Source organism: Sphaerodactylus townsendi, linkage group LG10 (genome assembly GCF_021028975.2).
Source record: "Sphaerodactylus townsendi isolate TG3544 linkage group LG10, MPM_Stown_v2.3, whole genome shotgun sequence".
Classification (NCBI taxonomy): domain Eukaryota; kingdom Metazoa; phylum Chordata; class Lepidosauria; order Squamata; family Sphaerodactylidae; genus Sphaerodactylus; species Sphaerodactylus townsendi.
The window spans coordinates 78,046,132-78,061,740 of NC_059434.1; the positions used below are offsets into that span (position 1 = coordinate 78,046,132).

Genomic DNA, 15,609 nt, shown 5'->3' on the forward strand with positions numbered 1-15,609 from the left:
AAGCAGGAAGCGTTTGCAACCTGGCTTAAAGGGGAAAAGTTGCTAATTTACCGATTTTCATTTAACCCGGGTTCTGGCCAATAAAACTGGTTAGAAACGTTTGGGGGGCGAATTCTGTGGGAACTAACCCCCCACCCCCAAACACTTTTTAAAAGGGCCTCACCCCTTTTTACTTGGTCTGTGCAGAATCAACCTATGTCTTGTAACCTAGTTTAGTCCTTAAATCCCATAGCTCATAAATAAGCACAGGCTTTGCACATGGTTGGGCCCCAGGTCCAGTCCCTAATATTTCTAGTTCAAGGATCTCTTGTTGCAATCTTAGGAAAGACCCGTGCTGAGGACATGGGATAATTCCTTGTCAACCCAAAGATTTGCCTTTTGTATAAGGCATCCTCATCCATTCAGACAACCAGAGTGTTGGGAGCAGGGACGGAGGGAGAGGGAATGGCGCCTGGGGCACGACTTGCTCCTGAGCCTCTCAATCCACCCACAGCTGGCCTATGCCCCACCCCTGGGGTGGGGTGGGGGTCTTGGGGGCGATTTACACCAATGGTGTGTGCCCGGGGTGTGGCGTGCCCCCCCCCCCTCCTTGTTGCAGCTTCGCCACTGGGTGGGAGTGTTAGGAACAGTTTGACATCAATAGCAAACTGTGCACCCCCCAATAAGTGAACTTCTCAAGAACTCTGACTCGAGCAGGACTGAGTGATCCCTTTCCATTTACCCCAAAGCCAACTGGTGTGTGTTCATTTCCACATATCGGACTCTGCTTATGGGACTGTCGCTCATACAAGTAAGGCTCTGGCCTTGCATCAGTAAAATCCAACACTATTTTTTAATCACTTCCTGTGTTCCATTCCGACCTGCAGCAAACCAAGAGAAAACTAGATGATGCCAACAAACGGCTGGAGTTTCTGTACGACAAACTTCGAGACCAGACGGTACGCTTTATTGCTGTGTGATGCTTGTACTTCTTTTAAAGAGTTCAGAGCAGCTTCCTTAATTCAGACTTTTCTGCATTCTTTGTTGAATGGCCCAACCTTATTGATGTCCCAATCTTACTGATATGCATTGTGTAATCTGCCCTGGGGTCAAGCCTGCGTAGCTTGTGAGATCTGATGAGATCAGGCTGGCCTGGACTATCCTGGTCGGGATGGCATCCCCAAATAGTGCCTTTGACTAGAGAGATTTAAGAACATAAGAACTAGCCTGCTGGATCAGACCAGAGTCCATCTAGTCCAGGACTCTGCTACTCGCAGTGGCCCACCTGGTGCCTTTGGGAGCTCATGTGCAGGATGTGAAAGCAATGGCCTTCTGCTTCATTTCATGTCACTATCAAAACTGTGATATAGTCCTCCGTGGATTCACCTGTTCCTCACGCATACTTTCTCTCTTTCTGTTAGTTTGCTTTGGCAATTAAAAGTATTGTTGACATATTATTATACATATTGAGATCATGACATCTTGTCAAACAGCTTGTGTAAAGCCCTGAGAAGCCTTAACCTCAGCCAGGCAAACCTCTAGCTTCTTCCTCTGTCAGAGTTCTCCAGAGCTTAATCCAGAAATGGTTCCTACTTTCCTTCAGCTCCATGGATGCAGGAAGCCCCGTGCTCTTTCAGCATCTGGAGAACAGTGCATTTTGAAAGGCAGTAGAGACTTTGGGACATGGCAGGCTTATTTATTTAGTTTGCTTTGATCCCCTGTCTGTCTCCCCAACGGAGATTCAAAATGGCTTCCGTCCTTCTCCTCTCCTCCATTTTATCCTCTCCTCCATTTTATCCTTTTTAGCTTTAAAAAGGGCTTGGACAGATTTATGGAGGAGAAGTCGATCTATGGCTACCAATCTTGATCCTCCTTGATCTCAGATTGCAAATGCCTTAGCAGACCAGGTGCTCGGGAGCAGCAGCAGCAGCAGCAGAAGGCCATTGCTTTCACCTCCTGCATGTGAGCTCCCAATGGCACCTGGTGGGCCATTGCGAGTAGCAGAGTGCTGGACTAGATGGACTCTGGTCTGATCCAGCAGGCTCTTTCTTATGTTCTTATCCTCACACCAGCTGTGTGGAAGTAGGTTGGGTTGAATGTGCATGACTGCCCCACAGTTACCCAGTGAGCTTCCACTGCAGAATAAGGATTCAAACCTGGGTCTCCCATACCTTAGGGCAAGGGTGGCCAACCTATGGCGCTCCAGATGTTCATGGACTACAATTCCCATCAGCCCCTGCTATCATGGCCAATTGGCCATGCTGCCAGGGGCTGATGGGAATTGTAGTCTATGAACATCTGGAGCTCCATAGGTTAGGCCAACTTTAACCACTATACCACACTGGCTTTGTGTGTTTTCCTGCATTATTTCTGGAAAGGGAGAAAAAGAGGAGGAGAAGCCATCGTGTCCGTCCCACGTCAACCTGTCATCTTGGCCACTGGCAGATGCTTTCTACAGTAGTGGCTTATTGGCCTATGTGCTACCACTCCACTTTGGAGTGGAGCCATGGTTTAGTGCAGGGGTCTGGACCTGTGGTTCTCCAGATGTTCATGGACTACAATTCCCATCAGCCCCTACCAGCATGGCCAAATGTAGCCCATGAACATCTGGAGAGCCACAGATTGCAGACCCCTGGTTTAGTGGTAGAGCATCTGCTTGGCAGACTAAGGGGCCCAGGTTTAATCCCCAGTATTTTTAGCTAAAAGGACCAGGTAGTAGTGACATTGGAGAACCAGTGTGGTGTAGTGGTTAAGAGCGGCAGATTCTAATCTAGAGAATCGGGTTTGATTCCCACTCCTCCACATGAAGTTTACTGGGTGACTTTGGGCCATTCACAGTACTCTCAGAACTCTCAGCCTACACAGAGGCAGGCGATGACAAATCACCTCCAAATTTGTCATCGGGGGTTTGATTCCCCGCTCTGCCACTTGAGCTGTGGAGGCTTATCTGGGGAATTCAGATTAGCTTGTGCACTCCAACGCACGCCAGCTGTGTGACCTTGGGCTAGTCACAGCTTTTGGGAGCTCTCTCAGCCCCACCCACCTCACAGGGTGTTTGTTGTGAGGGGGGAAGGGCAAGGAGATTGTAAGCCCCTTTGAGTCTCCTACAGGAGAGAAAGGGGGGATATAAATCCAAACTACTCCTACTACTCCTACTACTACTACTCTTCTTCTTGTTCTTCTTCTCTTCTCTTCTTCTCTTCTTCAAATGATTCTTTGCCTTGGAAACCTTACAGAGGCACCATAAGTCAGTTGTGATGTTACAGCATTTCCCACCACCACCAGTAGTGATGGAGACTCTGGAGAACCACAGAAGTGCTCCAAATGAAAAAGCAGGCCCTTTGAGTCTCCTATAGGAGAGAAAGGGGGGATATAAATCCAAACTACTACTCCTCCTCCTCCTCTTTTTCTTCTTCTTCTTCTCCTTCTTCTCCTTCTTCTCCTCCTCCTTCTTCTTCTTCTTCTTCTTCTTCTTCTTCAAATGGTTCTTTGCCTTGGAAACCTTACAGAGGCACCATAAGTCAGTTGTGACGTGACAGCATTTCCCACCACCACCAGTAGTGATGGAGACTCTGGAGAACCACAGGGGTGCTCCAAATGAAAAAGCAGGGGCCCCCTTTGGGAGATGGAGAAAAGATTGTGATATCCCCCTCCTCCTCTCATTCATAATATTCCTCTGGTCTGTCCTCCAGCTCTCCCCAGTGATTATCAACGGCCTGCACAACATCGCCAGGAGCATCGAAACCCGGAACTACATGGAGGGCCTGAACATCCACACCCACATAGTCAGCACCAGCAACTTCAGTGAGACGTCAGCCTTCATGCCTGTTCTGAAAGTAGTTTTGACCCAGGCCAATAAACTGGGGGTGTAAGACTGACTTCTGAAGAGAAAGAAGCACGCATCTTTGGAAAGGCGCAGATCCCATCTCCATGTTGTAGAATGCGAGAAAACAGAAGGCTGGTCACTACAGTATCCCTGCAGAGGAGTTTTTTCACTTTTAGAAGGGCCTGCAAAACCCTGGTGCTTTTCTTTTATCTGTTCACCTTTTATGATTCCCGATTACGGATCGTATAATTATGCCACCTGCCCCCTACAGTTCCCTTTTACGTGCATGTTTTAAGAAACCAGAGGGCAGTTTGTGTATAAGGGTGACCTCAAAAGATAACTCTTTTGCTCATTCTTCCATGTCAACCAAATTAAATGTTCCTGGTTTTATTTTATGTGCGTGCGCTCAATTGTGCTTTCTTTTCAAGATCAGGGTGGGGTTGTAGTTAGGTGATCTGTTAACTACATTTCTGTGGGGCCTCGTGGAAATGGATGGGTGTCCTTTCAGTGTGTAAAGTATACACCCCAGTGAGTCTGGTTTTCTTTTTATTTCAGATGAGCCTTAAAAAAAGAAAAACAAATCGGAAACTTTGTTAATTTGCTCATGGTAGATGTCAGATGGGATTGAAGTCTGTGGCTTAAACCACAGCACTGAACTATTTGTGCCTTTTGAATTCCATTAATGTCTGATAACACTGGTCCTACGAGGTCCCACTTTTATGGCACACTTTTTTTTATATGTTGGCTTGTCCTTTAGTGAGTCTCTGAACATTTCAGTGGGTTGAGGGCTTGTTCGTGACATCTCAAGTCCCTGCTGGTTATAAAATAAAATCCAAAACACAGATTAAAGCACTGAGAGGGAAGCACTTGGAATGTGCTGTCTGTTGTTATTATTAGACCAGGTGCTATTTGTTGGTTATAAGTTAGCGTTTGATATTTGCTTAGGGCTTGTGTTCCTCACACTGCTCCTTTTGGACTCATCAAAATTAAACCAAAACAGCAGTCAATACAGTGTTTGAAATCATACAGTTTGGTACTGCGTGTCAGGGGGCAGATACAAAAGGAAGTAGAAACTGGAGGTCAACTGGAGTGTGTGTGTATACCACACACACACATATCCTGTAAGCAGAATAATGTGTATGCCACTTTAAATAAGAAAAGTTATCTTGCTAAAGACCAGCCTTTTTACCTCAGAAATCATAATCAAAATACCTTTACTTATACTGAGGGGGGGGGGAGTATATATATAAACACAGTAACACTTATATGTCAATACATTTACATTTCATAATTTTGGTTACAATTTGGTTTCCAATAACAAGTACAATTTACAGTATTAAACTTTCAGTCAGAGGCTTCTGCATAGTTTTAGTTAACAGAACACTGAACAACATCATTCCTCAGCGTCAGAGAGCTACAGTCTCCAACTGTCACTTTTAGCATGTTTACTGAGCTCTCCCAGAATTCTGTGCCTGTTGCATGCAAGCCTATCAAACCCAACAGAAACTGCTGGAGCAAAGAGTAAAGTGCTCCAAATGAAATACCTAAGCAGTTACTTGCCTGGGGAAGCGAGTGTCTGTGCAGTGCAAGTAGTGGTAGTGGAGGACAAGGTAATCTTTTTGAGTCGATGGCCACCATTATTGCACTTCTCATTATCCATTTTGTTTAACTTCCAAGGATCTACAGACCCCCAAAGTGATCTGTAGGGATTGCCCTTCGTATAGACAGGGTGGCCATTAAATATTTACATTGTCTCAACGTGGCTTTTGTTGCAAGAAGCTAACTTTGCAATCGAGGGACTTCAGCTCCGAGGTAGAGGAACTGCTTGGCATGCGGAACGTCCCGGGTTCAATCCCCAGGACCTTCAACTGAAACGATCAGGTGGTAAGCGATGTGAAAAACCTCTGCCTAAGACTCTGGAGAGCCCCTGCCGGTTATATTGGACAGCACTAACCCTGAGGGTCTTATCGTCTGATTGAGTAGAAGGCAGCTTCGTGGCTTCCATGGTGTAGTGCAGTGGTGGCCATGCTGGCAGGGGCTGATGGGAATTGTAGTCCATAACATCTGGAGTGCCAAAGGTTCGCCACCACAGGTGTAGTGGTTAACAGTGGGTGGATGCTGATTTAGAGAACTGGGTTTGATTCGCCAAGCCTCCACCTGAGCGACGGACTCTTACAGCATAATGCTATATAATTACAGAGCAGGGGATTAAGAAGAAGGAGAGTTTTGATTTATATCCCCCCCCTTTCTCTCCTGTAAGGAGACTCAAGGGGGCTTACAATCTCCTTCCCCCACCTCCACAACAAACACCCTGTGAGGTGGGTGGGGCTGAGAGAGCTCTGAAGAACTGTGACTAGCCCAAGGTCACTCAGCTGGCATGTGTTGGAGTGCACAGGTTAACCTAGTACCCCAGATAAGCCTCTTCAGCTCAAGTGGCAGAGCGGGGAATCAAACCCAGTTCTCCAGATTAGAGTGCACCTGGTATGTTAACCAGTACACCACTTGCTCAAATGTCTCTAATGAAGCCTTATCAGAAGCAAGATTTGAACCGGCATCTTTCTGGGTCATCACTTGTCCCCTGACCTGCTCCATTGCACCCACCATACCATAACTCCGTGGTGGCGAACCTTTGGCACTCCAGATGTTATGGACTACAATTCCCCCCCCCCCCACCCCCCCCCCCCCCCACCCCCCCCCCCCCCCACCCCCCCCCCCCCCCACCCCCCCCCCCCCCCACCCCCCCCCCCCCCCACCCCCCCCCCCCCCCACCCCCCCCCCCCCCCACCCCCCCCCCCCCCCACCCCCCCCCCCCCCCACCCCCCCCCCCCCCCACCCCCCCCCCCCCCCACCCCCCCCCCCCCCCACCCCCCCCCCCCCCCACCCCCCCCCCCCCCCACCCCCCCCCCCCCCCACCCCCCCCCCCCCCCACCCCCCCCCCCCCCCACCCCCCCCCCCCCCCACCCCCCCCCCCCCCCACCCCCCCCCCCCCCCACCCCCCCCCCCCCCCACCCCCCCCCCCCCCCACCCCCCCCCCCCCCCACCCCCCCCCCCCCCCACCCCCCCCCCCCCCCACCCCCCCCCCCCCCCACCCCCCCCCCCCCCCACCCCCCCCCCCCCCCACCCCCCCCCCCCCCCACCCCCCCCCCCCCCCACCCCCCCCCCCCCCCACCCCCCCCCCCCCCCACCCCCCCCCCCCCCCACCCCCCCCCCCCCCCACCCCCCCCCCCCCCCACCCCCCCCCCCCCCCACCCCCCCCCCCCCCCACCCCCCCCCCCCCCCACCCCCCCCCCCCCCCACCCCCCCCCCCCCCCACCCCCCCCCCCCCCCACCCCCCCCCCCCCCCACCCCCCCCCCCCCCCACCCCCCCCCCCCCCCACCCCCCCCCCCCCCCACCCCCCCCCCCCCCCACCCCCCCCCCCCCCCACCCCCCCCCCCCCCCACCCCCCCCCCCCCCCACCCCCCCCCCCCCCCACCCCCCCCCCCCCCCACCCCCCCCCCCCCCCACCCCCCCCCCCCCCCACCCCCCCCCCCCCCCACCCCCCCCCCCCCCCACCCCCCCCCCCCCCCACCCCCCCCCCCCCCCACCCCCCCCCCCCCCCACCCCCCCCCCCCCCCACCCCCCCCCCCCCCCACCCCCCCCCCCCCCCACCCCCCCCCCCCCCCACCCCCCCCCCCCCCCACCCCCCCCCCCCCCCACCCCCCCCCCCCCCCACCCCCCCCCCCCCCCACCCCCCCCCCCCCCCACCCCCCCCCCCCCCCACCCCCCCCCCCCCCCACCCCCCCCCCCCCCCACCCCCCCCCCCCCCCACCCCCCCCCCCCCCCACCCCCCCCCCCCCCCACCCCCCCCCCCCCCCACCCCCCCCCCCCCCCACCCCCCCCCCCCCCCACCCCCCCCCCCCCCCACCCCCCCCCCCCCCCACCCCCCCCCCCCCCCACCCCCCCCCCCCCCCACCCCCCCCCCCCCCCACCCCCCCCCCCCCCCACCCCCCCCCCCCCCCACCCCCCCCCCCCCCCACCCCCCCCCCCCCCCACCCCCCCCCCCCCCCACCCCCCCCCCCCCCCACCCCCCCCCCCCCCCACCCCCCCCCCCCCCCACCCCCCCCCCCCCCCACCCCCCCCCCCCCCCACCCCCCCCCCCCCCCACCCCCCCCCCCCCCCACCCCCCCCCCCCCCCACCCCCCCCCCCCCCCACCCCCCCCCCCCCCCACCCCCCCCCCCCCCCACCCCCCCCCCCCCCCACCCCCCCCCCCCCCCACCCCCCCCCCCCCCCACCCCCCCCCCCCCCCACCCCCCCCCCCCCCCACCCCCCCCCCCCCCCACCCCCCCCCCCCCCCACCCCCCCCCCCCCCCACCCCCCCCCCCCCCCACCCCCCCCCCCCCCCACCCCCCCCCCCCCCCACCCCCCCCCCCCCCCACCCCCCCCCCCCCCCACCCCCCCCCCCCCCCACCCCCCCCCCCCCCCACCCCCCCCCCCCCCCACCCCCCCCCCCCCCCACCCCCCCCCCCCCCCACCCCCCCCCCCCCCCACCCCCCCCCCCCCCCACCCCCCCCCCCCCCCACCCCCCCCCCCCCCCACCCCCCCCCCCCCCCACCCCCCCCCCCCCCCACCCCCCCCCCCCCCCACCCCCCCCCCCCCCCACCCCCCCCCCCCCCCACCCCCCCCCCCCCCCACCCCCCCCCCCCCCCACCCCCCCCCCCCCCCACCCCCCCCCCCCCCCACCCCCCCCCCCCCCCACCCCCCCCCCCCCCCACCCCCCCCCCCCCCCACCCCCCCCCCCCCCCACCCCCCCCCCCCCCCACCCCCCCCCCCCCCCACCCCCCCCCCCCCCCACCCCCCCCCCCCCCCACCCCCCCCCCCCCCCACCCCCCCCCCCCCCCACCCCCCCCCCCCCCCACCCCCCCCCCCCCCCACCCCCCCCCCCCCCCACCCCCCCCCCCCCCCACCCCCCCCCCCCCCCACCCCCCCCCCCCCCCACCCCCCCCCCCCCCCACCCCCCCCCCCCCCCACCCCCCCCCCCCCCCACCCCCCCCCCCCCCCACCCCCCCCCCCCCCCACCCCCCCCCCCCCCCACCCCCCCCCCCCCCCACCCCCCCCCCCCCCCACCCCCCCCCCCCCCCACCCCCCCCCCCCCCCACCCCCCCCCCCCCCCACCCCCCCCCCCCCCCACCCCCCCCCCCCCCCACCCCCCCCCCCCCCCACCCCCCCCCCCCCCCACCCCCCCCCCCCCCCACCCCCCCCCCCCCCCACCCCCCCCCCCCCCCACCCCCCCCCCCCCCCACCCCCCCCCCCCCCCACCCCCCCCCCCCCCCACCCCCCCCCCCCCCCACCCCCCCCCCCCCCCACCCCCCCCCCCCCCCACCCCCCCCCCCCCCCACCCCCCCCCCCCCCCACCCCCCCCCCCCCCCACCCCCCCCCCCCCCCACCCCCCCCCCCCCCCACCCCCCCCCCCCCCCACCCCCCCCCCCCCCCACCCCCCCCCCCCCCCACCCCCCCCCCCCCCCACCCCCCCCCCCCCCCACCCCCCCCCCCCCCCACCCCCCCCCCCCCCCACCCCCCCCCCCCCCCACCCCCCCCCCCCCCCACCCCCCCCCCCCCCCACCCCCCCCCCCCCCCACCCCCCCCCCCCCCCACCCCCCCCCCCCCCCACCCCCCCCCCCCCCCACCCCCCCCCCCCCCCACCCCCCCCCCCCCCCACCCCCCCCCCCCCCCACCCCCCCCCCCCCCCACCCCCCCCCCCCCCCACCCCCCCCCCCCCCCACCCCCCCCCCCCCCCACCCCCCCCCCCCCCCACCCCCCCCCCCCCCCACCCCCCCCCCCCCCCACCCCCCCCCCCCCCCACCCCCCCCCCCCCCCACCCCCCCCCCCCCCCACCCCCCCCCCCCCCCACCCCCCCCCCCCCCCACCCCCCCCCCCCCCCACCCCCCCCCCCCCCCACCCCCCCCCCCCCCCACCCCCCCCCCCCCCCACCCCCCCCCCCCCCCACCCCCCCCCCCCCCCACCCCCCCCCCCCCCCACCCCCCCCCCCCCCCACCCCCCCCCCCCCCCACCCCCCCCCCCCCCCACCCCCCCCCCCCCCCACCCCCCCCCCCCCCCACCCCCCCCCCCCCCCACCCCCCCCCCCCCCCACCCCCCCCCCCCCCCACCCCCCCCCCCCCCCACCCCCCCCCCCCCCCACCCCCCCCCCCCCCCACCCCCCCCCCCCCCCACCCCCCCCCCCCCCCACCCCCCCCCCCCCCCACCCCCCCCCCCCCCCACCCCCCCCCCCCCCCACCCCCCCCCCCCCCCACCCCCCCCCCCCCCCACCCCCCCCCCCCCCCACCCCCCCCCCCCCCCACCCCCCCCCCCCCCCACCCCCCCCCCCCCCCACCCCCCCCCCCCCCCACCCCCCCCCCCCCCCACCCCCCCCCCCCCCCACCCCCCCCCCCCCCCACCCCCCCCCCCCCCCACCCCCCCCCCCCCCCACCCCCCCCCCCCCCCACCCCCCCCCCCCCCCACCCCCCCCCCCCCCCACCCCCCCCCCCCCCCACCCCCCCCCCCCCCCACCCCCCCCCCCCCCCACCCCCCCCCCCCCCCACCCCCCCCCCCCCCCACCCCCCCCCCCCCCCACCCCCCCCCCCCCCCACCCCCCCCCCCCCCCACCCCCCCCCCCCCCCACCCCCCCCCCCCCCCACCCCCCCCCCCCCCCACCCCCCCCCCCCCCCACCCCCCCCCCCCCCCACCCCCCCCCCCCCCCACCCCCCCCCCCCCCCACCCCCCCCCCCCCCCACCCCCCCCCCCCCCCACCCCCCCCCCCCCCCACCCCCCCCCCCCCCCACCCCCCCCCCCCCCCACCCCCCCCCCCCCCCACCCCCCCCCCCCCCCACCCCCCCCCCCCCCCACCCCCCCCCCCCCCCACCCCCCCCCCCCCCCACCCCCCCCCCCCCCCACCCCCCCCCCCCCCCACCCCCCCCCCCCCCCACCCCCCCCCCCCCCCACCCCCCCCCCCCCCCACCCCCCCCCCCCCCCACCCCCCCCCCCCCCCACCCCCCCCCCCCCCCACCCCCCCCCCCCCCCACCCCCCCCCCCCCCCACCCCCCCCCCCCCCCACCCCCCCCCCCCCCCACCCCCCCCCCCCCCCACCCCCCCCCCCCCCCACCCCCCCCCCCCCCCACCCCCCCCCCCCCCCACCCCCCCCCCCCCCCACCCCCCCCCCCCCCCACCCCCCCCCCCCCCCACCCCCCCCCCCCCCCACCCCCCCCCCCCCCCACCCCCCCCCCCCCCCACCCCCCCCCCCCCCCACCCCCCCCCCCCCCCACCCCCCCCCCCCCCCACCCCCCCCCCCCCCCACCCCCCCCCCCCCCCACCCCCCCCCCCCCCCACCCCCCCCCCCCCCCACCCCCCCCCCCCCCCACCCCCCCCCCCCCCCACCCCCCCCCCCCCCCACCCCCCCCCCCCCCCACCCCCCCCCCCCCCCACCCCCCCCCCCCCCCACCCCCCCCCCCCCCCACCCCCCCCCCCCCCCACCCCCCCCCCCCCCCACCCCCCCCCCCCCCCACCCCCCCCCCCCCCCACCCCCCCCCCCCCCCACCCCCCCCCCCCCCCACCCCCCCCCCCCCCCACCCCCCCCCCCCCCCACCCCCCCCCCCCCCCACCCCCCCCCCCCCCCACCCCCCCCCCACTGGCATGCGTATTTAAACTGGGATGTACTTGACTGATCAGGTGACCAAGGAAGGCCTCAGAAAGCGAAAGGGCTCTGGGCGATCCCGATCCTCCTCTCTCAGCAGCCTGTGCACCACCATGGCCTCAGGAGGAGCTCTTCCCCACTGGCTCTCCTTCCCCACCTCCCATCCCTCCAAGGAGGAACGTTTCCCGCATGCAGATTAACTTCATTAATTTTGGTGCTGCGGTGGGTTGAGGCAGGCAGACCTTTGTCCTACTCTGTCCTTTTCGATGCCAACAAGAGGCAGGACTGTTCTGGTGCAGCTGAATTATTTTCTTCATGCAATTCTGGTTTGGTTTGGCTGGGGACTATGTGAGCGCCGACTCTATCCCCCTGTAGCAGTGGCGGCGAACCTTTTCCAGACCGAGTGCCCAAATGGCAACCCCAAACCCACTTATTTATCGCAAAGTGCCAACACGGCAATTTAACCTGAGGTTTTAGTTTAGAAAAAACAGTTGGCTCCGAGGCGTGCGTTACTCAGGAGTAAGCTTGGTGGTAGTCATGGCTTTGCTTTGAAGCAACCGTGCAACTCTTCCAACGGGTAAATCATGACCCTGGGAGGGTTGACTCAGAAGCAAGCCCCATTGCCAGCAACCAAGCTTACTGAAAGGTAAAGGGTCACGCTTTAGTTCCTCCCATGAAAATTAGTGGGCTTAATAGGGTTGCCTACACTGCTTATCCAAAACTATGTCTTAGGTTTAATGCTAGTAATCAAGCCCAGCGGCCCAGGCCAGCCTAGAAGTGTGTGTGGAGGGGCTCTCTGTTGGCGCATGTCCACAGAGAGGGCTCTGAGTGCCACCTCTGGCACCCGTGCCATAGGTTCGCCAGCACTGCCCTATAGTACTGTAGCCCTTCCCCATTGCAGCCACCATAGTCCATCTCGTGTGCCTCTTGCCCTCTGCTGCACAACTACAAGAGTCCAGCAGAGTCGTTCCAGTGCAGGTGGATTCGAAAGGGTGTTAGGGATGGGCGAGACATTCCTGCCCATCAGATCGAGGGGCTGTTCTGCTTCTTTCTCGTGACATTTTAATTTGGGAAGAGCCCTTTGCCTCGACTTCCCAACACTGACAAGGAAAATGCTGGCACAGAAACGCACTCCCTTTGCTCGTCCTCACAGTCTCAAACTGGGAAGTTGACCTTCAGGAAGGCCAGCTGCTGTGGGGGAACAATGCGGCAATGTTGCTTGTGTGGGCAAAAACACACCGCCTCTGCATGCTTGTCCAAGGGCACAAGAAGAGCCTCTGGCAGACCAGACCCTCTCCTTCATGGCCCAGCTGCTCAGTGGGTTGCTGATCTGCGACTTCTAGAACATAAGAACATAAGAACAAGCCAGCTGGATCAGACCAGAGTCCATCTAGTCCAGCATTCTGCTACTCGCAGTGGCCCACCAGGTGCCTTTGGGAGCTCACATGCAGGAGGTGAAAGCAATGGCCTTCTGCTGCTGCTGCTGCTCCTGAGCACCTGGTCTGCTAAGGCATTTGCACTCTGAGATCAAGGAGGATCAAGATTGGTAGCCATAGATTGACTTTTCCTCCATAAATCTGTCCAAGCCCTTTTTAAAGCTATCCAGGTTAGTGGCCATCACCACCTCCTGTGGCAGCATATTCCAAACACCAATCACACGTTGCGTGAAAAAGTGTTTCCTTTTATTAGTCCTAATTCTTCCCCCCAGCATTTTCAATGTATGCCCCCTGGTTCTAGTATTGTGAGAAAGAGAGAAAAATTTCTCTCTGTCAACATTTTCTACCCCATGCATAATTTTATAGACTTCAATCATATCCCCCCTCAGACGTCTCCTCTCCAAACTAAAGAGTCCCAAACGCTGCAGCCTCTCCTCATAAGGAAGGTGCTCCAATCCTTCAATCATCCTCGTTGCCCTTCTCTGCCCTTTTTCTATCTCTTCGAGGATTAGAGTGTCGTGGGATTTCCAGGCTTTATGGCCGTGTTCCAGTAGTATTTTCTCCTGGTGTTTTGCCTGCATCTGCGGCTGGCATCTTCAGTGTCCCCCCAACTAAGATCCTCTGAAGATGCCAGCCACAGATGCAGGTGAAACGTCAGGAGAAAATGCTACTGGAACACGGCCATACAACCTTGAAAACGCACAACACTCCAGTGATTCCGGCCATGAAAGCCTTCGACAATGCGCTGAGAGGATTGTCAACATGTCTCTCAAATCCGTATCTAATCTTGAAGATTTTTCAGGATGTTGATTATGGGGTGATTTCATATTCTGAATGAGACAAAAGAGGATTGTTTAAAGGGATATTTTTGCTCATCTTGAAGCACGAGTGCTTATTTTACTCAGTTTTTTGATCTGCAAATGACTTGGCAGCGCTGTAAAGTCACGGGGATGTGACCCTCTCTGTTACTCTCTGCCAGTCCTAGATATTGATGTCCTCTAGTCCCAGAGAACTATTTTCATTGGTCTGTGAATCTGGGTCATCCGAACATTCATGAACTTCATATTAACAAATCCTGCAGCACAACACGGAACAACAGAAGCGCTGTCATTTTTCCCCCCCCTTCTAATGACAACTCTGTAATGTGACACAGTGGATAAAATGAGGCCAGGGAATCAAGCAATAATGAGCAGTACTGTTTAGTAAAATAGCGAAGGGGAGCTAGATGGCCTAAATTCTTTCCTGACTTGAGCACGCAAGTCGTCCTCTGGACGGACGTTTCAACAGTATCAAATCATACCCCAAATACTGTAGCCCTGAAAAAAAACCCTAAAGAAAGCACAGATTAGAGCTTTTAGAATGCATGAATGCTTGTAGCAATGATGCACAAATGGTTCTAACCTAATAAGTAAGCCGTTCAGCTGTCTGTCCAAAGGTGCTCTTGAGTTGGGGTAAAGTACAGCAGGACAAGACAAGTAAAGTATCTGTTTCCTCGACTCTCAGTCCTCTGCATTCCTCGAGACCCTTTTGTGGTCTGTTCAAGGGGCTAATTTTTGACTTTAACAGTTGGCACTCAAACTTGATTTTTTAAATACCTGTGCTGTAGTTTCCACTATCACACACCACTCATTTTTTGCTTGTCTAACAAAATGGCTCTGTTCAGACTTCTCACAAAACTATGGTATAATTTAACTAATAAACAAACAAAAGACATGCCACGTTCATACATCTGTATCAATAAACTACATCGCAAATCTGGCTATGTTATTTAGTCAAATATTTTCTTTGTCATATTATACATAACAAAAGCTTTCATGACTTGTTTCAATCAGAACTCAAATACATATATTCAGAACCTTAGTTTCAATACAAAATCTTGTTTATCTACGTCCAATTGCTCTCCTCAAAGTAGTACACATGCAAAAGTCCATATAGTCATTCATAATAAAGCACATGATAATAATAAGAATTTGTAGTCCATTCAGAAAAGCCATGGGTTGGTACCAGCAGACGGCTGCGTACGTTGACTGCGTATTTCGGTGTCTTCTTCAGTGCCTCAACCTCATGCATTCATTCATTCCATAAGAAATCCCATGGATATTCTACAAGAAATATATAATAATTTGGACTACTATTTTCATATTCATATTTTCATAATTTAACTAATGGTTAAATTGTTGAATGGTTAAATTCTACTAATGGTTAAAGTGGTTGTCTGTATGTAAGCTGCTATGCTAACGAAGACTTGTTAAGACAAGTTGCGACCGGTAAGTAAAGTGGGGAGAGGTCCAACAGCTTTGCCTCCTGCCCTCATCCCCTTTCTCCCCTCCCCCCAGCCTTTCTATTTCAGCATTCCCCCCTCTCTTCCCCCACCCCCTCTCTGGCAATCCTTTACCAATCCCCCTTTCACCCTCCTCTCTAACCTCCCCCGACTTTCTTAATGTCCCCCTCTGTTTCCCCCACACCTTCTCAATCTACCCCCTCTCTTCTTCTCCTTTCTTTCTCTCCTCCCACCCTCAACCGCCTCTTCTTTCTACGCCAGTGTGGTGTAGTGGTTAAGAGCAGGTGGATTCTAATCTGGAGAACTGGGCTTGATTCCCCCCTCCTCCACTTGAGTGGCAGAGGCTTATCTGGTGAACCAGATGTGTTTCTGCACTCCTGCATTCCTGCTGGGTGACCTTGGGCCAGTCACAGGTCTTCGAA

General features: G+C 61.7%; 1 protein-coding gene across 10 annotated transcripts in view; it reads left to right on the forward strand.

The window, feature by feature from the left end:
- The window catches only part of SEC31A (SEC31 homolog A, COPII coat complex component), a 62,207-nt gene extending 58,007 nt beyond the window's left edge, over positions 1-4,200 (forward strand). For all 10 annotated transcript variants that reach the window (XM_048509027.1, XM_048509028.1, XM_048509029.1 and 7 more), the window contains 2 exons: positions 867-938; positions 3,672-4,200. In XM_048509027.1, coding sequence (XP_048364984.1) covers positions 867-938; positions 3,672-3,851 — 252 coding nt within the window. In that variant the 3' untranslated portion in view covers positions 3,852-4,200. The remainder of the gene's footprint in view (positions 1-866; positions 939-3,671) is intronic.
- The last annotated feature ends 11,409 nt before the right edge of the window (positions 4,201-15,609 follow it).